Here is a 25,182-nt window from a genome sequence, read left to right on the forward strand (position 1 = left end):
ATTTAGAGCCTATCTCCTGAAACTCCTTCTGCAGGACCTCCTCCCTGTTCCTGCCTATGTCGCTTGTTCCAACATGGACCACGACAACTGGAGTTACCCCCTCCCTTTCCAAGTTCCTCTCCAGCCTCCGTGAGATATCCCTTACCTCTTACAGTAGCGAGAGGGTTTGAGTACAGAAACAAGGATGTCTTGCTGCAGTTGTACAGGGCCTTGATGAGACCACATCTTGAGCATTGTGTGCAGTTTTGGTCGCCTTATCTGAGGAAGGATGTTCTTGCCATGGAGGGAGTGCAGCGAAGATTCACCAGACTGATACCTGGGATGGCAGGAATGACGTATGAGGAGAGATTGGGTTGATTGGACTTATACTCACTGGAGTTTAGAAGAATGAGGGGGAATCTCATTGAAACTTATAAAATTCTAACAGGACTGGACAGACTAGATGCAGGAAGAAGGATGTTCCCGATTGCCGGGGAGTCCAGAACCAGGGGTCACAGTCTAAGGATAAGGGGTAAGCCATTTAGGACAGAGATGAGGAGGAATTTCTTCACCCAGAGAGTGGTGAACCTGTGGAATACTCTACCACAGAAGGCAGTGGAGGCCAATTCATTAAATATATTCAAGAAGGAGTTAGATATATTTCTTAAGGCTAAAGGGATCAAGGGATATGAGGAGAAAGCAGGGACAGGGTACTGAATTTGGATGATCAGCCATGATCTCATTGAATGGTGGAGCAGGCTCGAGGGGCCGAATGGGCGACTCCTGCTCCTATCTTCTATGTTTCTATGCAAGGATTCCTAAAAGGACATTGCAAAAGAAAACTTCCACTGAGGTGGGGGGTTTGCAAAAACTGTTGTTGTTGCATAAATGCAAGTCTTTCTTTCATGAAGACAAGATCTCTTTTACTGCAATTTGGCCGGCAGAAATAGTTGAGACGGGGTTGACTCCTTTAAGAGGCGGGCTGGCGGATCACGTGGGCCGAGCGGCTACAGGAAATTAACAATCAGCGAAGGAGAGCGAGCGGGGCAGCGCCGGCGGAGCGGCTGGGCTGGGCTCACACTCCACTCCGAGCCTCACCTCTCCGCAACTCGGGCTCTCCCCGTTCCACTCCCACCCCGCCGGTGCTCGCTTCCCTCCACCCACCAAACAATGTGGAGCCGTTGATCGAGAGGAGATGGAGCTTTTCCAAGCCAAAGACCATTACATCGTGCAGAGCGGCGAGAAGGCGCTCTGGTGCAGCCGAAAGGACGGCTCTTTGCAAGTCAGACCCGGTGAGACTCCCTTCTCCCTTCCTTTCTTTCCTTCTTCACTCTCTCTGTAAATATATGGTTGATATTCCCCCCCTTCCCTCCCTCCCTCCCTCCCTTCCTCACTCTTGGGTTATTCCCCTCTCTCGGATGCTCTGAACTCTTTTTTTTCTCCAGCTTTCAGTGCCCTTCATTTGCCAACTTGAGCAAGGTTTTTAAAAAAAAATGAAAATTGTCATTAACACACAGAGGTAACTCACCAGAGGTTGGCCCATCCAGAGCCAGTGGGACTGGATGTGTCTTGGTAGCTGTGTGTGGTCTTTTGGAGACACCACTTAAGGTTATGTGGCATTGAGAATTTGAACTTGTGTTGCTCACAGCTTCAATAATGCAGGGAGGGAGCGACTTTGTGAGTGCCTTCACCTACACTGGGACTTTGTTTGGAACAAGTGGAGTTAACACTCTTACTCCAAGAGTGTGATTCCCCCCAGAGTACACCTGGCACATTTGGGCGTTTGAGCCAATTTACTTCATGCTCCTAGAAGGGAGAAGAATTTTTTTTGAGTACACCCAGCTAGCTGCTTGAGCACTTTGCAATCTTGACATTCAATGTTTAATTGACTTGTGTATAGTCGTAGGGCACTAGTGACCAGAACTGAATATTGTAATTCTAGTGGCTATTAAAATCTGCAAACCTGCTGCCATGCTCCTGATGATTGTCTACTAAATGTAATCAGTTGAACCTGTCTTTTGACTTTTGCTTTGTTTAATAAGTAAATTGCTGAGGTGTATCTGTTCTATGTTAAAAGTGCCATGAGCTGTGTTTTTGGCTGTAGGTTTAATAAACAGTCGGTAGGTAGTTTGATTTATGCGCTGATGGTCAACAGCAGGTATTTCTCACTTGTGCGCTATTGATATTTTTGAGGATAATATCACGGCCTCCCTTTTGAAAATGTTATTTTCTATCTGGTTCAGAATATGGATGTTGGAACCTGTGGCCATGAATATAAGTATCAGAAGTATTATCATAAAATGTCTCATCTGGGTAGTAGGTGCTTTTCTGGTGAAGTGCCCTCAAATCAGACTAATGCTCAAATCTGATGAGGAAATACACTGAACCTGGAGGGGAGGAACTTTTAAAGCGTATTAAAATTGTTAACTTGTTGGAATCCTTTATTAAGAAAGTATGACAATCTTTGGAATGCAGGAGGGGTGAGGGAGAAGGGTGATCTTGAAAGGGAGCAGTAAATGCTATTACCAATTCCTTTTTTGGGGATTTTTGGCGAAAGAAGAATTGCTTCTTGGCATCACTCTTGGAAACAATTTCAGTTTAACATTCAGTATGTTTTCATGTGCCCACTGCTAACGGTGTTTTCTTCAGCTGCAGTCGAATTCTTTTTATCTGATGTCGCACTAAGAGAATATTAAAATTCCCTGCAGGCCCTTAAGGTTTTTTTTGTGTGCAGATAATTTTAAAATAAGTTAAAGCAGTGCTGTAACACTTGGCTCCCCAAGGAAAGAAAGACATGTTATTCCAGTGTGTGAAACTGGTTAGTGTAACTCCTCTGTTTCAAATGGAGTGGTTCTTCCACATACAACAGTGCAGTAGATACTGAAAATGGAAGCTTCATAGCCAGAAAATTACAGAGGTGCTTACGTCCAAGTGGATTTCTGAAATGTGCTGCATTTCCCCCGCCAGAGGTTTCTAGGGTAATTTGGATATTACATTAAGTGTAGGTTTCAAGCTGTCTATTAAGAAATTGTCAGTGTGAAGGAAGTCATTGGGGTTTTTGTGAAAAGTTCAGTATTTTAGTTGTGCTATGTGGGAGAAGAGTTTAGCTTGTGATGAGAGAAAACTGCAAGTGCTGGAAGTCTTAATAAAAAAACAGAAAATATTAGAAATGCACAGTCAGCATCTGAAGGAGAAAATGGGTTCATGTTTCAGGTGTAGACTCTTCTTCTTTGGAACAGTTCTGACAATGTGCCAACACTTGAATTGTCAAGCTATTGTTTTCTCTCTAGATACTGGCAGCCAGTGGCTCAGTGGGTAGCACTCTCGCCTCTGAGTCAGAAGGTTGTGGGTTCAAATCCCACTCCAGGGACTTGAGCACATTAAAGCTAGGCTGACACTCCCAGCCGCAAGCCTACATTTCGTTGTACTGCACTTGTGCACTAACAATGACAATAAAAGTTGATTTGATTTGATTGATTGATTTGACTGTCGGAGGTGCTTTCTTTTGGATGAGACGTTAAACCGAGGCCCCGTCTGCTCTCTCAGGTGGATGTAAAAGATCCCATGGCACTATTTTGAAGAAGAGCGGGGGAGTCATCCCCAGTGTCCTGGCCAATATTTATCCCTCAACCAACACAACAAAAACAGATTATCTGGTCATTATCACATTGCTGTTTGTGGTAGCTTGCTGTGTGCAAATTGGCTGCCGTGTTTCCCACATTACAACAGTGACCCCACTTCAAAAAGTACTTCATTGGCTGTAAAGTGCTTTGAGAAGTCCGGTGGTCGTGAAAGGCGCTGTATAAATGCAAGTCTTTTTTTTCTTTTCTTCCAGACCTGTTGTGCGTCTCCAGCATTTTCTGTTTTATTTAATCACGTCTTGTAATTACCTTTTTCTACCACAAGGGGAGTGCCCTCTTCTCTCCTTCAAGGCATTGGGAATGGTGAGCAAGTTTTAGCCAGCTGCTGTTTTGCTGTAAAACTTTTTTCCAAGGTCTTTTAAGATAAACTTAAGTTGGTTATAGGCAGAGATCTCAAGCAGGGGGGGTCGATGTATTTCTTCCTACGGTGTTTTCCACAAGAGGAAAACGGTGATATGATTTCTCCTCTATGCCCTGCCCACCCCCCTGTGGGCAAAAGTAAAATCAGTGTTACAGGTTGAATTTCACCCGGTGAAAGTAGAATATCATAAAAGCATTTCGATTAGGAATAAACTGTTCAAAACAATTTTGAAACTTTGCATTTTGACAATATTGTCGGCTGTGACAACACCATTGCTTTCTCGTGTTGAGCTCTTTAGAGGGATTGACCCCTCGAATCTATTGACCAAAGCTCGATTGAAATCCACCCATTGGTTTCTTATGACATCAAGAGGAGGAAGCTAATGAAGTATTGAAGTTCAGGTTTCCATATCGGTAAGCAGAAGTTTTGGCTAATGTAGTATCCCATAATTTGTGTCTGTATTTTCAGCCATCAGTTTGTTTGAGGCAGGTTTAAATGTCTTTTTTCAACAAAGCAAGTATTTAGAGAAACAAAATGCTAAACTATTCTGATGAAGGAATGCCACGTTGACCAATCGGTATAAAAAGGAGAAAATCTGAAAATCATAAAGTTTGCTTAATCTATGTGATGGCAGTGTTCTGACTGTCTTGGTGTCCCACTTTGTAAATTGTTTTTCTGCTCAATGCAAACCAACTTGCTCCGTTTCTAAACCTGGTGTCTGCGCTGCTGTCATTGCGCCAACAGTGAGTGTTGAGAACCTGTCTGAAACTCTCTTGCATGTAAAACTAAGCTTTGTTAAAACTTCTGCAGGGGAAGCTTGCACTACAGCAGTTGAGGTGGTGCTACTTTGTGATCTTTCACTGGACAGGATATGGCTGCATTGCAAAGCTGAAACATGGCCCTCTGGACTTTATTAAGCATCCCTCTGATCATGTGTATGAATTTTTGCATTTACAGTGTGTTGGATTGATCACTTGTTCAGTGTTGTACTCGTTACCCAATGAATAAGATGCTGGGAATTCATGAACCTCTGGTAGTTTATGATACTACCTACAGGTCCATCTGAGGTCAACGCCTCTCCGGAATGCTTTAGTTGCCTCTCCTAAAAATTCAGGTTTTTAATGTTGGTAAGCAGTTTTGGTCAGCTAATATGGTGTACCAGACATATTTTGGACTAATCATTTCCTTTGACTATTGGAGCAGTTTCTCTTCAGATCAGGTTCTTGTTCACTGGATCCTATAGCCTTCTAAGTCTGGTGTGAGCTGAGCTGGAGTTTGGCACTGTGCTACTCAACAATTTGAAATTTACAGTTGATTGGTGTCTTTCTCTCAACAATGTACAATTATTGAATCAAAATGTTGCCATGAAAACGCATGCTTTCCCAAATCATTGTCAAGCACTTTATTCCATTTCAGGCCCTTGTGCTGTGCCCTATGAAGGTTACTGAGCTTTGAGAGCTTAATAGAAACATAGAAGATAGGAGCAGGAGTAGGCCATTCGGCCCTTCGAGCCTGCTCCGCCATTCAACGAGATTATGGCTGATCATCCAAACCCTAGCACCCGGTCCCTACACCGACAACCATCCCACCCAAGCCCTATCCCCGTAACCCCACGTATTTAATCCCCCCTAACACTAAGGGTCAATTTTTTATCATGGCCAATCAACCTAACCCGCACATCTTTGGACTGTGGGAGGAAACCGGAGCACCCAGAGGAAACCCACGCAAACACGGGGAGAATGTGTGGAGTTTGCACAGTCACCCAAGGCCGGATTTGAACCCGGGTCCCTGGCGCTGTGAGGCAACAGTGCTAACCACTATGCCACCGTGCTGCCATTAATCTTGTGTATGATGCAGTATTTCTGTGCTTTTATTGTTAGGGACCCAGCAAATGATGGTGTGACTGCACATCCTCAATATGAGGGGCTTTCCATCTCAGCATAGTTCCTGGTAGGCTCAGCAAATTTAATCAGTAGTTCTACATTTTAGTGAAAATAATTTGAGGTTGGGGAAGAAACAAAAAAAAAATCTTGGCAAAAGAACCAAAGGCGACATGAGGAAAAACTTTTTTTACGCAGCGAGAGGTTATGATCTGGAATGCACTGCCTGAGAGAATTTGCAGGGCTACGGGGAAAGGGTGGGGGAGTGTGACTAGCTGAGGTACTCTTGCAGAGAGCTGGCACGAGGCTGGATGTGCCGAATGGTGGCCTCCTGTGCTGTAGCCATTCTATGATCTAGTAATGCATTGTCTGGTGGAATGGACTGCTTGGAAAAGACTTGTGTACATTTTTGAGTCTTTTGGTAGCATTCCATTGAAGTACACGGTGCCATCAGAAATGATCCTAGTGATCCCAGAGCACCATTGAACTGAAGGCAAACCCTTGGGCCTAGAAATTCGGTGGGCTGCACCACCAGTTAGCGCCCAAAGAGGGCACTTAGTGGCTTTAGCACCACTGGCCACGCCTCCTGCGAAATTTAGCGGGGCGCTAATGGCGGCGCTAGCCGTTAGCGCTGCGCCGCCACCGATGACGTCATCGGTGTGCGCAGCGCCCTGCGACCGTCCCGATCGCGAAATTTGGTAGCGCCCCCTGCTGTAACGCCGGTCGCAATTTACGACCGGTTCAGGGGGGGCCTACCTGCGGCGTTAGAGGCGCTGAGGTGCGGGGCAGCCCTTTTTTTGCTGGCCGCCTGCCAGCACCTCTTCGCGCAGCCGTCCCCGGCCTCCTGAGCGCGGCCCCCCCCCCCCCCGGCGTTGTGCCAGCTGTCTCCCAAGAGCCCGGCACTTCTCCTCGGTGCCGGGCTCTTTTGCCGGCACTTGCGATCTTGGATTGCGCTGCAGCAGGCCCCTCCCCTTTAAGAAGGGGAGGAAGGCCTGCCGTACCGCAGTGCGCCGTGCTGCAGCGTGTGGCGCTGCGAACTTCAGTTGCAGCGCCCCAAGATGGATGCGGGGCGCCTCGATTAGCGCTGCGCTTCTGTTTGGGGTGCTCAAACTGAATTTCCGGCGGGCGCTCGCGACTCCTTCCGGGGCGGTACTTCCGGCGCCCTGGGCACCACTGAATTTCTAGGCCTTAGACTTTTAATGTTATCCAAATTATTTCAGTTTTGAGGGAGATCGTTTACATTTTGTACGTGCCAAAATCAAGTGCCTTATTTCTTGCAAAGGAAGCCTGATGCACTAATATATAGCCAAAGATTATTGAAGTCAATTTTTGTTAGCTTAAAAACATTTTTTAGGCATTTTTCAGATTATAACTTTAATAACAAAAGGGGGGTGTGGGGTATGGAATTGAACCCACAAAAAAGGGTAAATTAGATTATCTGTTTTTGGCACACGAAAACAAGGGACTGAGAAACATAATGGCAACTCACCGCACCACTTCCACGGCAGTAAACTTGTTTCACTGCAAATATACATTGCACTGATCCGGTACGTGCAATTTTAAAACAAATTTAACATTCAATCATGCAGAAATTAACTAATTTGCCTCTGGGGAAAGGGCAGGGGAATGGGAATAATTAGATAGCTCTTTGAAAGAGCTGGCACAGGCATGATGGGCTGAATGGTCTCCTTTATCATTCTATGATTCTCATTTTAGAGATCAACGCCTGAATGTTAAATAGAAAGAGTGGATCCTGAGCAGGAGAGGATCGGAAGATTAGAAAGAGGAGTCAAAGGTACAGTTAAAATGCAGGGTTTTTAGGAGGACTTTGAAAGCCGATATGAGCCTAGTTTTGTCTGACATTAACTTTTTGAAAGCTGACAGGAAGCATGAGTTTGCCAGTCACATTGTGGCACTGAACTGGCTATTGTGTCGAGAGCTGATTTAATTAAAAGATACAGAACCAGGACCTGCCCTCTTAACCGGAGAGGGATGCACATGAATTTAGAACTAAAAATCAGAAGTGAAATCAAATTTACCTGAATGTCTCCTTTTCTTCGTAATTGCTAGCTGTCATGATCCAAGCTAGTGTTCCTGAGATCTTTGTCCAGGAACCAATAACAAACATGTGAATAGCAGTTTTTTTTTGGTTCCAGGCCACCTAATTGAATTGTTTTTGAGAGCAGGGACTTTGATCTGATCAAAACAACAAATGCCTAACCCCCTGCTCCCAAACATCAGACTTCACATTTATTACAGTTTCTGCTTCATATTCTTAAAAATTAATCATTGCAACTATTTGCAGTTTGCCAAAATGTCTCAAACTTGGCATAAAAATGGAAGCCCTGTTCCATCATTGAGAAGCTTAAACCGCGATCACTGAATGAGAGGATAACTTCAAAATTGGTATACTTCACGTAAGACTGGAGGTTAGAACTCGAGGAATAGATTTCCCAAGAACAATCGGCACTGTGTACGGAGCATTCTTGGTTACAAAAGAAACTGAAGGCTATGTGAATAAATGTCAACTTAGATGCTCAAATACAAGTTGGAACATTCTGGGCCATAATTTGCTGTCAAAATAACAGTGAGGTTAATGGTGCTCGCTGTTATTTATGCGCTAATGCTACAGCTTCACAAAACAGCATCTCTGTCTGGCTCACCATTGAAATGCATTGAATGGCGTGAAGTTGCTGCATTTGTGCACTAGATACGAACTAAACTCGCCACAGAAAATTAAGTCATGTCCATTTCAGTCTATGTACCCTTTCAGCAACGTGATCAGTGTTGGTTACTGCCAAATAACATCTGAAAATTAACTATTACAAGTGTGGAGTCTCATTCTTTCAGGTTTTAATTGTTAGATTTTAAAAATGTTAAATTTAAAATTAAGTGGTGTTCTTTTCTGTCGTCTTCTTTCTCTCTCAACCCAATCTTTATTTCCCTTTTTTTTTTCTCTTCCTGTACCTGATTTGACATTGAATTCACGCACTCTAATTTACACTTGCTTCTCAGTCCTTGCGCTGTTTGTTTCACAATCCTTCCAGCCGATTGGTTAAGGAGCTACGCAGTTGCTTGGCCTGTTCACTCGGGTTCCAGATGCCCGGTTTTCCTCGCTGCGACGTTACCAGCTCGCACTTTCAGTAACTTGCGGCGCAAAATATCATCGCGATTAAACGGGCAAAGGGCAAGTCTAAGTTTGTTGCCCTGTTGGAGCAAATTATGGCCCTATAAGTTAATTTTAAATAAAAATGCAAATGCTGGCGGCCAAAAATGTGACAGATTCTGTATGCTATTGACCTGACGGATGTGATATTAATTGAATACAGTAACAGAAAATTAACGATATACCATTTCCCTCCCCACACACTGCCCCCCTCTTTCCCCCTCCCCTCCCCTCCTCTCTTTCCTCCACCCCCCCCCCCCCCCCCAAAAAAAAAACCTTACTAATTGAGGTTTGTTTACTTGGCACAATATAAAATTGTACCTCACACTGGCTATCATTTCTTTTAAACACTGAACTCCAACCTGGAACAGATACAAGGGGTGAAATTCAACTTCAGTGGGGGCACAAGATGGACAGTAACAGACCGGCTGCCTGTTACACACTTCAATGGAAGGAGAGTAGTGTGTGTATACTGGGCGGTCGATCCACCATTGTCTGTTATGTGTCTCCGCCAAAGTTGAATTTTTCCCCAACTTAGTCAGAGCCACTTAAGCTGGCTAAATTTCAAATTTATTTCCCTAATTAGAGAAGGAACAAACTTGTTTTATGTGGTGCCATTTCAAATCAATTGAGACATCTCCGAACTTAAGAGCCCATTAATTTTTCTTTTGAAGTGTAGTCTCAGTTGTGAGTAAGTAAGTGCATCAGCCAGTATTGCACACAGCAAGGTCCCACAACTTGATCCGACAACCTGTGACTCTGGCAAGAGAGCAAAGGGCAGGAAATGGCCCTGCATTTTTTTTTGCAAAACAGTCGGGACAGTTCTTGTTCTTTTGAAAAGTGGTAGTGAGGGAGGGCGGGTGAAGAGTTATACTTGTGTGAGGAAATCAGTGAAGACATGAGGCAATTGCCACTCATGCCTTTCTTTAAAAAAAAAAGAAACGTACACCTCGTTTTCGCCAATTAGATGAACTAAGATTGGAATTCCAGGGAATCGGCCAACCATTTGCAAATCAGCCCATAGCATGTGGTGAGCCATTTGAAACTCAAATAAATGTACAAGAGATGATTAAATTCAATGTGCATTAGTGTAGCTCCAGCACAAAGTAATTTTAACCAAATCTCGAAGGATGTTGATTCAATTTGAAGGGAGTTTGGTGCAAGCTTTTGTGCATAAAATTATTACCGTTTGTCTGGAATAGCATGTGGCCCTTTGGAGCTCTTGCCTTTCAAAATGACACTGGTTATCGAGCAGTAGTCTAACTTATTTCCCCCCCCCCCCCCAATTTTACCTCTTTCCTGAATGTGCTAACTCTTCTACTACAGTACTTTCTATAGAGCCACTGTTACTAACCCCATTCTTGTGCATACATTTTCTCTATTAAGTCCCTCAATTCTTCACTGCAGTGTGGGCTTTGAAAGATCTTGTGCTTTTTAATGTTCTGATCCAAAAGATATTTTAGCCTGAAAGAAATACTGACCAGGAAAATTTGCTTCCCTCCTTCAGCTGTAATCTTACTTTCTGCGTCAGAAAATAATAAAATCTGACGTAAACCAATCGATCTGAATTGACCTAATGAAGCTAAAGTTGCATAATTTGTCTCGGAATGGATGCTGTGCAGAGGTCACAATGTCCTTGTGTGATATTCAGTAGAATTTGATTTGTGTAGCTTCTGTATGGTGGCTGAGAGGAAACCTGGTGGAACTCCTATTGCAATAAACTCTGGGGAGGAAGAAAATAGGTTGTATTTGATTGTGATTTTCATGTTTGCTCAGATGAAGTGTAGTTTAAGTCATCTTGTTACACTGGCAATTTATAATGCAGTTTGGTAAAATGTACCATAATTTTTTTTGATTAGAAGTTGTACACCAGGAAACAGTTAATGGTATTGTATAAAATTGTAATAAAAATATAAACTTGTATGTTCAATGACTCTTGAAACTGATTTGACTGAATAGTGTGTAACGTGTATTGCTGTAAAGCCATTGGGTATTCTGGCTGATTTCCCCTATCCCGTCCAAATTGATTTCCTTTGTCATTCCCGGCCAGCCTCTTAATATAGCTCCGAAGCCAGTTGCATGGAAATGACTTCCTGGTAATGACTCTCTCCCTTTTGATTTACCCTGCCCCCCCTCCCCCAACCCCGTGCTATTGGAGATTACCTGTCAATACTGAGTAATGGATCATCACTAAGCCCTTCCAGGTCAGAAACTGCATGGGTTACATGGAGCACGCTCTCAAATGGACAAACATTGTGCTTTAGCTCGGTCACAAAGGAGCACATCTACTCTAGCAGTAGTGCAGTTTCCCCGTAGTAGCTGTTCATTTGGTCCCTAATTCTAGTCAATTTTAATATTGTAAGTTAATCCTGGCCACTAGGAACTGGGTTGAGCTCTGCAAACCCATTACACTTGGAACTCTTGCAGCATCAGAAAGGAGGATGGATTCCTCCCTGGCTGTGTGCTGAATACAACCCAAGATCCCAGAGGTGAGAGGACTATCCCATTGCTCACTCTGCCTCCAATTCTTTATTTTTTGACTTGCACCATTTTGTTTTGACTGAAAATGTCTTCAACATGATGAATGAAGATTCCACTTAAATTGCACCCCACGACTAACTATTTTGGAATTCCATTTGACTGTAGGATAAAGGCCATATTCGGAACACTCCGTCTAACTTCCTATCTGGAACAACTGCCCAGAAGGAATAAATTGGGAAGAAAACCAGTATAGTTGAAGAGGGTTTTAGAGCACGATTTTGTGGCACAGTTGCAATTCGGATTGGAAGTTTTCATTTGCCTTCCCCTTTCTACACCTACACCCAATCTCACTGCAACTGAGTTCTTGATCTGATGTGCTCTCCCAACGGAAGTGATGTGCAAAGGCCAGATTCCTTGCCATGGGGGCAGTGGTGATGGGTTTAGGAAAGTTGTCACAGGGTTGCTTTTCATTCTGAAACAACAACCACCACCACCATAAGGTTCCCCAATGTGACAGTACTGTAGACGGTTTCTGATTTTAACCAGTTAACTGGTGAATTCAAGTAGAGGGTGTTTTTCTTTTAAGTTGTCTGCTTTTCCATATCTTGATGCCGAAAGTCCTACAGTAAGGGATGTAAGAATTAACTGACTATGAACATTGTTGTGCTGCTTGCTTGGAGACCTGTAAATTTCCATGTAACATCTATACATGCTGAAAGCCTTGTTTGTGATGCTGTTATCTGGATCAGGGGTACGGTAGCATCGTGGTTATTTGACTGGACGAGTAATCCTGGACTAATAATCTGGAGACGTAAGTTCAAATCCCACCATGGCAGCTGTGGGAATTAAAATTTAATTTAAATAAATTTGGAATTAAAAAGTTAGTATTAGTAATGGTGACCATGAAACTAATGGATTGTCATAAAAACACAACTGGTTCACAGGTTTCCTTCCCTAAAGGACATCAGCTATCCTTACCCGGTCTGGCCAATATGTGACTCCAGCACCGCAGCAATGTGGTTGACTTTTAATTGCCCTCTGAAATGGCCCAGCAAGCCACTCGGTTGTACCAAACCGCTATGACAAAGTCAACAGTGTTGGGAGTACTTTCACCACATGGACTGCAGCGGTTCAGAAGGCGGCTCACCATCACCACCTCAAGGGCATCTAGGGATGGGCAGTCAATGTCAGCCTTGCCAGTGACGCCCACCTCCCGTGAAGGAATAAAATCTATCCAGAAATTCACCATGTCATTATCTGGAAAAGATGGATGTAATATTTTTCATTTATTATCACAAATGAGTTGGCCTTTGCCAAGTGCCAAGGCAAATACCATTACTTTAGTTACAATTAACCAATTTATCTACTAGGAGACCAATACACGGCTTATTTCATCTTGGGGTTGAATAATTAACAAACTGGTATTACAACTTTGATTTGCTGTGGAGTTCTGAAACAAAACTAACAGGTTTAGACCTATTGAGAGCAAGCTGCTGTGTATTTTGCTAACTTATTCCTGAGTCACTAATATTTACACATGTATGGGTGACTATCTGTAGGACAGGAATAAATAATTTCTCCCCCCCCCCCCCCCCCCTCTTTTTTGCACTGATTTTTCTCCCATCCGCTCTCCTCTCGCCCTTCACTGTTCCTTCTTGCTGAATTCCACAGATGTTAGTCACTGGTTCACGTGTCAGCTGTGGCTCAGTTGGCAGCACTCTTGCCTCTGAGTCAGAAGGTTGTGGGTTCAAGTCCCACTCCAGGGACTTGAGCACATAAAGCTAGGCTGACACTCCAGTGCAGAGCTGAGGGAGTGCCGCGCTGTTGGAGGTGCCGTCTTTCGGATGAGACGTTAAACCGAGACCCCGTCTGCTCCCTCGGGTGGATACAAAAGATCCCAGAGCACTATTTCGAAGAAGAGCAGGAGCGTTATCCCCGGTGTCCTGGCCAATACAACCAACATAGCAAAATAAACAGATTATCTGGTCATTATTACATTGCTGTTTGTGGGAGCTTGCTGTGTGCAAATTCGCTGCTGCGTTTCCCACATTACAACAGTGACTCTACTTCAAAAGTACTTCATTGGCTGTAAAGCGCTTTGAGACGTCCGGTGGTTGTGAAAGGCGCTATATAAATGCAAGTCTTTTTCCAAGTGACCATTCTTCATGAGTATGGGCAGCAAGTGTTGGTAGACTATTGACTGTGGGCCCATTATGGCTGAACTTGACTACCTCTGCCTATTGTTTGTATCCATATTTTCAGCAGGTATTGCTGGATGTAACGCCCCAACTGCTTTCCCTCCCCAGAGTGACCAACTCCTCACAGACCGGGGATCGAAGGTGGATGTCTTGATCAGCATGACTCCATCGGTGACCAGGACCAACTGTCTGTAATGGCTGGCTGAAGCAGATTTCAAAAACAGTTTGTCGAACTTCTGATTTTGTTGCAACAAATTCATTGCAGATGCAGAAAAAACAGCAACTCCTTGAGACGGAACAGTTCTACAAAGAGTTTTTCTTTTCGAGATGGTAGTTAAACATATTTTTGTAAGTGGCCTACTTGTGAATATGTGTGTGAGGGTAGAATGGGAAATTTTCTTGGTAATGGTTTCCCGTAGCTGCTTTTGTTACTCCGCAATGTCAAGTCTGTAACTGGTGCTAAGGAATTGAATACTGTAACCAAGATGCATCTCTGCACTAAATGACCCATCTGGGCACATCGACTTTTAAGTTGGAGTAATTAAGATTAGATAAATGTTTAAAAGCACAATTCTTGTTGGCTCAACTGATCTTGTCAAACCTTTTCTCAATTTTCATATATTAGATATGTTGCCCATCTATTCTTGCATTTTAAGTGCAGCAGGTCACTGGAAAAATATTCTTCAGTCCCAGACCAACTCTGAACTGAATTCAAAATAATTAGTGACCGTGATAGTTTTATGCCTAAAGAGAAGCGATGCCGACATGGAAAATTATGACGAGAGTGCCTTTGAGTATCTAACCGAGTGGAACTTATAGTTTTAATCAGTTAATTGTACTCTTGATGTAAGCCCATTCTTTATGCCAGAGTGGAGATGTGGAGGTTTTTGTTTTTCAGCACAGCGAGTTATTATGATCTGGAATGCACTGCCTGAAAGGGCGGTGGAAGCTGATTCAATAGTAACCTTCAAAAAGGGTTTGGATAAATACTTGCAGGGAAGAAAATTGCCGAATTATTGGGAAAGAGCAGGGGTGTGGGACTAATTGGACAGGCACACTGGGCCCAATGTCTGCCTGTGCTGTAAGATTCTATGTGCCCCCAAATGCAGCTTCCAGTATTTGTTTTTTGTAGTGTTTTTTTAGCCTACTGCTTTGTTTCTCTGTCACCCCAGTGAAACCAGCAATAAATGCATGTTAAACACTAGTTTTTGATGACTGGGTTTGAAACTAGCCTTGCCAAATAACATGGCTAGCGTCTTGATTTTATTTATTTGAATTGTTTAATAACTTAACTAGTTCAGCATCACAATGTGAATGTAATCTTGAGTAAAATGAATTCAGCTTTCTTTAAAAGTTAAGTTGCAGTGTTTGTATAAAATGTATCCTGCAGCCGGTTGACCTGGCTTGTGACAATAAGGGGGTGGGTGCACAAATGTAAACCAACCAAAGTGCAAAGCAAAAAATCTTAATGGTCTGCCTGTTTACGATGTAGAAACATAGAAAAATAGGAGTAGGCCATTCGGCCCTTCGAGCCTGCGCCGCCATTCAATACGATCATGGCTGATTCTCTCTCAATACCATGTTCCTGCTCTCTCCCCATCCACCTTGATGCCTTTTGTGTCTAGAAATCTATCTATCTCCTCAAATATATTCAGTGACTTGGCCTCCACAACCTACTGTGGTAGAAAATTCCACAGGTTCACCACCCTCTGAGTGAAGAAATTTCTCCTCATCTCAGTCCTAAATGTCCTACCCCGTATCCTGAGACTGTGACCCCTCGTTCTAGACCCCCCCAACCAGGGGAAACCACCTCCCTGCATCCAGTCTGTCTAGCACTGTCAGAATTTTATACGTTTCAATGAGATCCCCTCTCATTCTTCTAAACTCTAGTGAATACAGGCCTAGTCGACCCAATCTCTCCTCATACAACAGTCCTGCCATCCCAGGAATCAGTCTGGTGAACCTTCGCTGCACTCCCTCTATGGCAAGTATATCCTTTCTTAGGTAAGGAGACCAAAACTGTACACAGTACTCCAGGTGTGGTCTCACCAAGGCCCTGTATAACTATAGTAAGAAGAACTTGCATTCGTGCAGTGCCTTTTACAACCCCAGGATACCCCAAAGCTCTTCAGAACCAAGGATTTACTTTTGAAGCCTAGTGACTGTTTTATAGGCAGTTTGTGCACAGCAAGATCCCACAAACAGTAGTGAGGTGAGTGACCTGTTGATCTGTTTTGGTGTTGGTGAATTTGAGAGGTGAATGCTGGCCAGGAGACTGAATGAATTATTTGCCGGTGTGGGGGGGGTGGGGGAACCCACAATGACATCTTTATAGCCAGCAGAACAAGCTGCCAGGGCCTCAGTTTAACGTCTCGCCTGAAAAGTGGAATCTCTGACATTGCAGCCTTCCTTCAGTGCTGCACTGGGGTGTCGGCCTGAATTATCTGCTAAAATCCGGGAATGGGACTTCAGTCCACAACTTGCTGATTTAGAGGCGAGATAAAAAGGAGTCTCTTTTCTGCTGAGCTTAAATATTAAGAGTTAATGCAGGACCAGCTAATATTTAATATTAGAAGTCTTAACTTGGCATAAATTTGAGACTTTATGTTCTCGAGGTCAAGCGTTGGGAATGAAGTAGCGTCACAGGATCCAGTGCCGCCAGGGAAGCCGACTGAATGTGACTGGAGCACTCGGTGATTCTCTTTTTCCTTTCTATTTAAAGTTCCTGGATATCCTGAGTGTCAATAAAATTTTCGAGCTGCAGTGATGGCCGTTTTTACTTGACTAAGGTGGAAGGAATCCTGGATTGTGTGCAGTATATTTCCGCACATTGCAGAATGAGGCACTCAGTTTGGTTGAAGTGATTTGGGCTGCTTGCATATTTAATTTTGGGAAAAGATACAATGGTGAATGAAGTGTTTGAAATTTCACCTCAGCATGTTCTTGATCCTTGCCTCTGTAAAGGTTTCTGGTGTCTTTTACAAGTAGAGCAAGGGTGTACTACTACATCAGAAAAAGGAGATGCTCTTTGTGCTTTTAAAAAAATATTTGTTCCTGGGATGTGGCTGTCGCTGGCAAGGCCAGCATTTATTGCCCATCCCTAATTGCCCTTGAGAAGGTGGTGGTGAGCCGCTGCCTTGAACCGCTGCAGTCCCGGTGGTGAAGGTACTTCCACAGTGCTGTCAAGGAGGGAGTTCCAGGAATTTGACCCAGCGACAAACATAGAAACATAGAAGATAGGAGCAGGAGTAGGCCATTCGGCCCCTCGAGCCTGCTCTGCCATTCAATGCGATCATGGCTGATCATCCAAGTTCAGTACCTGGTCGCTGCTTTCTCCCCATATCCCTTGATCCCTTTAGCTTTAAGAAATATGTCCAACTCATTCTTGAATATATTTAATGAATTGGCCTCTACTGCCTTCTGTGGTAGAGAATTCCACAGGTTCACCACTCTCTGGATGAAGAAATTCCTCCTCATTTCTGTCCTAAAAGGCCTACCCCTTATCCTTAGACTGTGACCCATGGTTCTGGATTCCCTGACCATCGGGAACACACTCCCTGCATCTAGTCTGTCCAGTCCTGCCAGAATTTTATAACATAACATAAGAAATAGGAGCAGGAGTAGGCCAATCGGCCCCTCGAGCCTGCTCCGCCATTCAATAAGATCATGGCTGATCTGATCCTAACCGCCAATCCACTATCACAGAACCATCTCCTGAATCTAACCGAATTAGACACACGAAATAGGAGCAGGATCAGGCTACACGGCCCCTGGGCCCGCTCCGCTACCCACAGGGCCATGACCGATCTGAACCTAGACTCATGTCCAAATTCCTGCCTGCTCCCCATAACCCTTTATTCCCTTTACTTCTAGGAAACTGTCTATATTTCTGTTTTAAATTTATGTAATGATGTAGCTTCTACAGCTTTTTGGGGCAGCATATTCCATGGACCTACCACCCTCTGAGTGAAGTAGTTCCTCCTCATCTCAGTTTTGAAAGAGCAGCCCCTTATTCTAAGACTATGCCCCCTAGTTCTAGTTTCACCCATCATTGGGAACATCTTCCCTGCATCCACCCGATCCGACCCCTTCACAATCTTATATGTTTCAATAAGATCGCCTCTCATTCTTCTGAACTCCAATGAGTAGAGTCCCAATCTACTCAACCTCTCCTCATATGTCCATCCCCTCATCCCCGGGATTAACCGAGTGAACCTTCTTTGTACTGACTCGAGAGCAAGTATGTCCTTTCTTAAGTATGGACACCAAAACTGTACGCAGTGTTCCAGGTGCGGCCTCACCAATACCTTGTACAACTGAAGCAATACCTCCCTATTTTTATATTCTATCCCCCTAGCAATGAAAGCCAACATTCCATTGGCCTTCTTAATCACTTGCTGCACCTGCATACTAACCTTTTGAGTTTCGTGCACCAGGACCCCCAGATCCCTTTGTACTTCAGTACTTTCCAGTTTCTTGCCATTAAGATAATAACTTGCTCTACGATTTTTCCTGCCAAAGTGCATAACCTCACACTTTCCAGTACTGTATTCCATCTGCCAAATCTCTGCCCACTTACTTAGCCTGTCGATGTCCCCTTGCAGGTTTTTTATGTCCTCCTCACTCACTACTTTCCCTCCCATCTTAGTATCATCTGCAAACTTTGATATGTTACACTCGGTCCCCTCCTCCAAATCGTTAATATAGATTGTAAAGAGTTGGGGACCCAGCACTGACCCCTGCGGAACACCACTAGTTACTGATTGCCAGTCTGAGAATGAACCATTTATCCCAACTCTCTGCCTTCTGTTAGATAGCCAATCCTCCATCCATGCCAGAATATTACCCCCAATCCTGTGATTTTTTTATCTTAAGCAATAATCTTGTGTGGCACCTTGTCAAATGCCTTTTGGAAGTCTAAATACACTACGTCCACTGGTTCCCCTTTATCCACCCTATACGTTACTTCCTCAAAGAACTCCAGCAAATTTGTCAAACATGACTTCCCCTTCATAATTTAATAGGACAAAGACAGCATGGTTTTATGATTATCCAAATGTCCTGTTACTGTCTCCTTAATAATGGACTCCAAAATTTTACCTACCACAGATGTTGGGCTAACCGGTCTATAGTTTCCAGCCTTCTGTCTACTGCCCTTTTTAAATAAGGGTGTTACATTAGCAGTTTTCCAGTCTGCTGGGACCATTGCCGAGTCCAGGGAGTTTTGGAAAATTATTACCAATGCATCCACAATCCCTACCGCCACTTCCCTCGACCCTAGGATGTAAACCATCAGGTCCAGGTGATTTATCCGCCTTGAGTCCCATTATTTTACCGAGTATCACTTCCTTAGTGATTTTGATCGTGTTTAGCTCCTCCCCTCCCCCCCCCCCCCCCCCTTTAAAGCCCCCTGTTTGTCCAGTGTTGGGATATTCTTAGTGTCTTCTACTGTAAAGACTGATGTAAAATACTCATTCAGTGTTTTTGCCATCTCCATATTTCCCACCATGAATTTTTCGGTCTCATCCTCTAAGGGACCAACATTTACTTTAGCCACCCTTTTTCTTTTTATATAACTATAAAAACTCTTACTATCTGTTTTTATATTTTTTGCTAATTTACTTTCATAATCTATCTTCCCTTTCTTAATCAATCTTTTTGTTATTTTTTGCTATCTTTTAAAGACTTCCCAATCCTCTATCCTCCCACTAGATTTGGCTACCTTATATGTCCTTGTTTTTAGTCGAATACTATCCTTAATTTCTTTACTTAGCCACGGATGGCTGTCTTTTCTTTTACACCCTTTTCTTCTCAGTGGAATATATTTTTTTTGGAAGTTGTAAAATAACTCCTTAAATGTACACCACTGATCATGTATCGTCTTACCCTTTAATCTATTTTCCCAATCCACTCTACTCAATTCTGCTCTCATACCTTCATAGTCTCCTTTATTCAAGCTTAGCACGCTTGTTTGAGATCCAACCTTCTCACCCTCTAATTGAACATGGAATTCAACCATGTTATGGTCACTCATTCCAAGGGGATCCTTTACTAGGACATTTTTAATTAATCCCGTCTAGTTACACATGACCAGATCTAAGGTTGCTTGCCCCCTGGTCGGTTCAGTTACATACTGCTCAAGAAACCCATCCCTAATTCACTCAATGAACTCATCCTCAAGGCTGCTAAGTTTCAATGAGATCTCCTCTCATTCTTCCAAACTCCAGCGAGTACAAGCCCAATCTCTCCTCGTATGTCATTCCTGCCATCCCAGGTATCAGCCAATGAAGGAACGGCAATATATTTCCAAGTCAGGATGGTGGGGAACTTGGAGGTGATGGTGTTTCCATGCGCCTGCTGCCCTTGTCCTTCAAGGTGGTAGAGGTCGCGGTTTGGGAGGTGCTGCAGTAGAAGCCTTGGCAAGTTGCTGCAGTGCCTCTTGTAGATGGTACACACTGCACCCACGGTACGCCGGTGGTGGAGGGAGTGAATGCTTCAGGTAGTCGATGGGGTGCCAGTCAAGAGGGCTGCTTTGTCCTGTATGGTGTCGAGCTTCTTGAGTGTTGGAGCTGCAGTCATCCAGGCAAGTGGAGAGTATTCCATCACACTCCTGACTTGTGCCTTGTAGATGGTGGAAGCGCTTTGGGGGTCAGGAGGTAAGACACTCGCTGCAGAATACCCAGTCTCTGACCTGCTCTTGTTGCCACAGTATTTATGTGGCTGGTCCAGTCAAGTTTCTGGCCAATGGTAACCCCCAGGATGTTGATGGTGGGGGATTCGGTAATGCCATTGAATGTCAAGGGGCAGTGGTTAGACTCGCTTGTTGGCGATAGTCATTGCCTGGCACTTGTGTGGCACGAATGTTACTTGCCACTTATCAGTCCAAGCCTGAATATCGTCTAGGCCTTGCTGCATGCGGGCCTGGATGACTTCATTATCTGAGGAGTTGCGAATGGAAATGAACATAGCAATCATCAGCGAACAGCCCCACTTCTGACCTTATGATGAAGGGAAGGTCATTGATGAAGCAGCTGAAGATTGTTGGGCCTAGGACACTGCCCTGAGGAATTTGTGCAGCGATGTCCTGGTGCTGAGATGATTGGCCTCCAACAACTCCAACCATCTTCCTTTGTGCTAGGTATGACTCCAACCAGTGGAGAGTTTTCCCCCTGATTCCCATTGACTTCAGTTTTACTAGGGCTCCTTGCTGCCTTGATGTCAAGGACAGTCACACTCCACTTGCCTCTAGAATTCAGCTCTTTTGTCCATGTTTAGACCAAGGCTGTAATGAGGTCGGGAGCCAAGTGGTCCTGGTGGACCCCAAACTGAGTATCGGGAAGCAGAATATTTATGAGTAAGTGCTGCTTGATAGCACTGTCGATGACCCCTTCCATCACTTTGCTGATGATTTGAGAGTAGACTGATGGAGCAGTAATTGGCCAGATTGGATTTGTCCTTTTTGTGGACAGGACATACCTGGACAGTTTTCCACATTGTGGGATAGATGCCAGTGTTGTAGCTGTACAGGAACAGCTTGGCTAGAGGCGCGGCTAGTTCTGGAGCACAAGTCTTCAGCAGTATAGCTGGGATGTTGTCTTGGCCCACAGTCTTTGCTGTATCCAGTGCGCTCAGCCGTTTCTTGATATCACGTGGAGTGAATCGAATTGGCTGAAGACTGGCTTCTGTGTTGGTGGGGACCTCGGGAGGAGGCGGCCGAGATGGATCATCCACTCGGCACTTCTGGCTGAAGATGGTTGCAAACGCTTTGGCCTTATCTTTTGCTCTGCCTTCATTGAGGAAAGGGATATTCATGGAGCTGCCTCCTCCCGTTAGTTTCTTAATTGTCCACCACCATACATGATTGATGTGGCAGGACTGCAGAGCTTTGATGTGATTCGTTGATTGTGGGAAACCTAGCTCTGTCTATAGCATGCTGCTTCCATTGTTTAGCATGCATGTAGTCCTGTGTTGAAGCTTCCCCAGGTTGGCACCTCAGTTTTAGGTATAGAAACATAGAAGATAGGAGCAGGAGTAGGCCATTAGGCCCTTCGAGCCTGCTCCGCCATTCAATGAGATCATGGCTGATCATCCAAATTCATTACCCTGTCCCTGCCTTCTCCCCATATCCCTTGATCCCTTTAGCCTTGAGAAATATATCCAACTCTTTCTTGAATATATTTAATGAACTAGCCTCCACCGCCCTCTGGCAGAGAATTCCACAGGTTCACCACTCTGGGTGAAGAAATTCCTCCTCATTTCAGTCCTAAATGGCTTACCCTTTATCCTTAGACTATGACCCCTGGTTCTGGACTCCCCGGCCATCAGAAACATCCTTCCTGCATCTAGTCTGTCCAGGCCTGACAGAATTTAATAGGTTTCGATGAGATCCCCTCTCAGTCTTCTAAACTCCAGTGAGTATAAGCCCAATCGACACAATCTCCTCGTACGTCAGTCCTGCCATCCCAGGTATCAGCCTGGTGAATCTTCGTTGCACTCCTTCCATGGCAAGAACGTCCTTCCTCAAGTAAGGCGACCAAAACTGCACACAATATTCAAGGTGCGGTCTCATCAGGGCCCTGTACAATTGCAGCAAGACATCCTTGTTCCTGTACTCGAACCCTCTTGCTACGAAGGCCAACATACCATTTGCCTTCTTAACCGCCTGCTGCACCTGCATGCTTACCTTCAGTGACTGGTGCACAAGAACACCCAGGTCTCTGCACTTCCCCTTCTCCCAATCTATTGCCATTCAAATAATCTGCCTTCCTGTTTTTGCCACCAAAGTGGATAACCTCACATTTATCCACATTATAGTGCATTTGCCATGTTTCTGCCCAAACACCCAACCTGTCCAAATCGTACTGGGGTTTCACGACATCCTCCTCAGAGCATACCCTCCCACCCAGCTTTGTGTCGTCTGCAAATTTGGAGATATTGCATCCAATTTCCTCGTCCAGATCATTATATATTGTGAACAGCTGGGGTCCTAGGACCGATCCTTGCGGTACCCTACTAGTCACTGCCTGCCACTTGGAAAACGACCCGTTTATTCCAACTCTTTGCTTTCTGTCCGCCAACCAGTTCTCTATCCAAGTCAATACCTTGCCCCCAATCCCATGTGCCTTAATTTTGCACGCTAATCTCTTATGCGGGACCTTATCAAAAGCCTTCTGAAAGTCCAAATACACCACATCCACTGGTTCTCCCTTATCTATTTTACCAGTTACATCCTCAAAAAATTCCAGTAGATTAGTAAAGCACGATTTACCTTTTGTAAATCCATGTTGACTTTGTCCGATCCTGTCACTGCTTTCCAAGTGCTGTGCTATTACATCTTTTATAATGGACTCTAGCATTTTCCCCACTACCGATGTCAGGCTTACCGGTCTATAATTCCCTGCTTTTTCTCCACCACCCTTTTTGAATAGTGGGGTAACATTAGCTACCCTCCAATCCATGGGTACTGTTCCAGAGTCTATCGAGTTCTGGAAGATGACCAGCAATGCATCTACTATTTCTAGGGCCACTTCCTTAAGTACCCTGGGATGTAGATTATCGGGCCCTGGGGATTTATCGGCCTTCAGTCCCATCAATTTTCCTAACACCATTTCCCTACAAATACTGATTTCTTTCAGTTCCACCCTTTCATTAGACCCTATGTTCCCCGGCATCTCTGGAGGTTATTTGTGTCCTCCTTTGTGAAGACAACCGAAATATGTATTTAGTTGGTCTGACGTTTCTTTGTTCCCCATTATAAATTCCCCTGATTCTGACTGCAAGGGACCTATGCTTGACTTCACCAATCTTTTTCTCTTCACATATCTATAAAAGCTTTTACAGTCAGTTTTTATGTTCCCTGCAAGCTTACTCTCATATTCTATTTTCCCTTTCTTAATTAATCTCTTTGTCCTCCTTTGTTGAATCCTAAACTGCTCCCAATCCTCAGGATTATTGCTTTTTCTGGCCAATTTATATGTCCTCTCCTTGGACCTTATGCTATCCCTAATTTCCCTTGTTAGCCATGGTTGAGTCACCTTATTTGTTTTATTTTTATGCCAAACTGGGATGAACAAATTCTGTAGCTCATCCATTCGGTCTTTGAATGTTTGCCATTGCCTATCCACCATCAACCCTTTGAGTGCCATTCCCCAATCAATCCTACCCAACTCGCTCCTCAGACCATCGTAGTTTCCTTTATTTAAATTCAGGACCCTAGTCTCTGAGTCAATGACTTCATTCTCCATCTTAATGAAGAATTCCACAGTATTGTTACTAATTTGGTTGGCCCAATCTAGATGTAGATTAAAGTCACCCATGATGACTGCTGTGCTCTTATTGCACGCTTCTTTAATTTCCCTTTTAATGCCATCCCCAACCTCCGTCTTATTGTTTGGAGGTCTATATACCACCCCCACTAATGTTTTTTTCCCCTTAGTATTTCTCAATTCTACCCATACAGATTCCACATCCTCAGAGCTAATATCCTTCATTACAATTGTGTTAATCCCTTCTTTAACCAGTAATGCTACCCCACCTCCCTTTCCTTTTTGCCTATCTTTCCTTGTTTCCCTTTCCTCTGTCTCCCTGCTCAGGTTCCCAACCCCCTGCCATTTTAGTTTAATCCCTCCCCCACAGCACTAGCAAACACTCCCCCTAGGACATCGGTTCCAGCCTTGTCCAGATGCAGACTGTCCGGTTTGAACTGGTCCCACCTCCCCCAGAACCGGTTCCAATGTCCCAGGAACTTGAATCCCTCCCCTTGGCACCATTCCTGTAGCCACGTATTCATCTGAAGTATCCTTCTATTTCTACTCTGACTAGCACGTGGCACTGGTAGCAATCCTGAGATTACTACCTTTGAGGTCCTGTTTTTTAATTTATCTCCTAACTCCCTATTGATATACCTATCAATTCCTCCAATAAAAGGCGAAGAGTTACGAAGGTGATTCAAGGTTTTTATTGACTAAATAACAGAGCCCACTCTCGTGGGTGATCCGATCCAAGCAGGAGGAATACCAGCCAGTCGCTCACCTTTATACCTGGCCTGGTGGGTGGAGCCAAGGCGGAGTCGGCAGTGGTCATCCCAGGTATAGCAGTGTGGCAAGAGGCGACCTCGTACCGTGATACAATAGTGGTCAGTGATACAGTTATAACGAACAGTGGTGAACAGTGCTAACTACTAACAGTGATACGATAGTGAACGTGGTTTACCACATTCACCCCTTGTTTAGAATTAAGTCCGGCGGGGTGAAGTGTACTACCAATTCTGGTAGGTCAGTCTGCCCGGAGGCTTCGTAAGCCTCTCCGATCGCCGCAGCGGTGGTGTTGCCTTATCCGGTGCTGGTGCCTTATCCGGTGTTGATGCTGGTGTTTGCGTGGTCGGTGAGGGCTCGTGGGGTTCCGGCATGCCGTCTACCTGGACTGAGGTTGGGGGGGGGGTGGTGGCGGTGTTTCCGGATCGGCTGAGGGTGCGAGG

General features: G+C 44.4%; 1 protein-coding gene across 3 annotated transcripts in view; it reads left to right on the forward strand.

Annotated features, from left to right (window-relative positions):
• The first annotated feature begins 1,019 nt into the window (after positions 1–1,019).
• Positions 1,020–25,182, forward strand: part of inpp5f (inositol polyphosphate-5-phosphatase F) — a 287,343-nt gene continuing 263,180 nt past the window's right edge. For 2 of the 3 annotated variants that reach the window (XM_085994541.1, XM_085994540.1), the window contains exon 1: positions 1,079–1,271. In XM_085994541.1, coding sequence (XP_085850667.1) covers positions 1,175–1,271 — 97 coding nt within the window. In that variant the 5' untranslated portion in view covers positions 1,079–1,174. Of the gene's footprint in view, positions 1,272–25,182 lie in introns of all 3 variants that reach the window. The other variant, XM_085994542.1, reaches the window with a different exon arrangement.

Source organism: Somniosus microcephalus, chromosome 8 (assembly GCF_052327205.1).
Source record: "Somniosus microcephalus isolate GS21.2 chromosome 8, FLI_Smic_1.0, whole genome shotgun sequence".
NCBI lineage: Eukaryota > Metazoa > Chordata > Chondrichthyes > Squaliformes > Somniosidae > Somniosus > Somniosus microcephalus.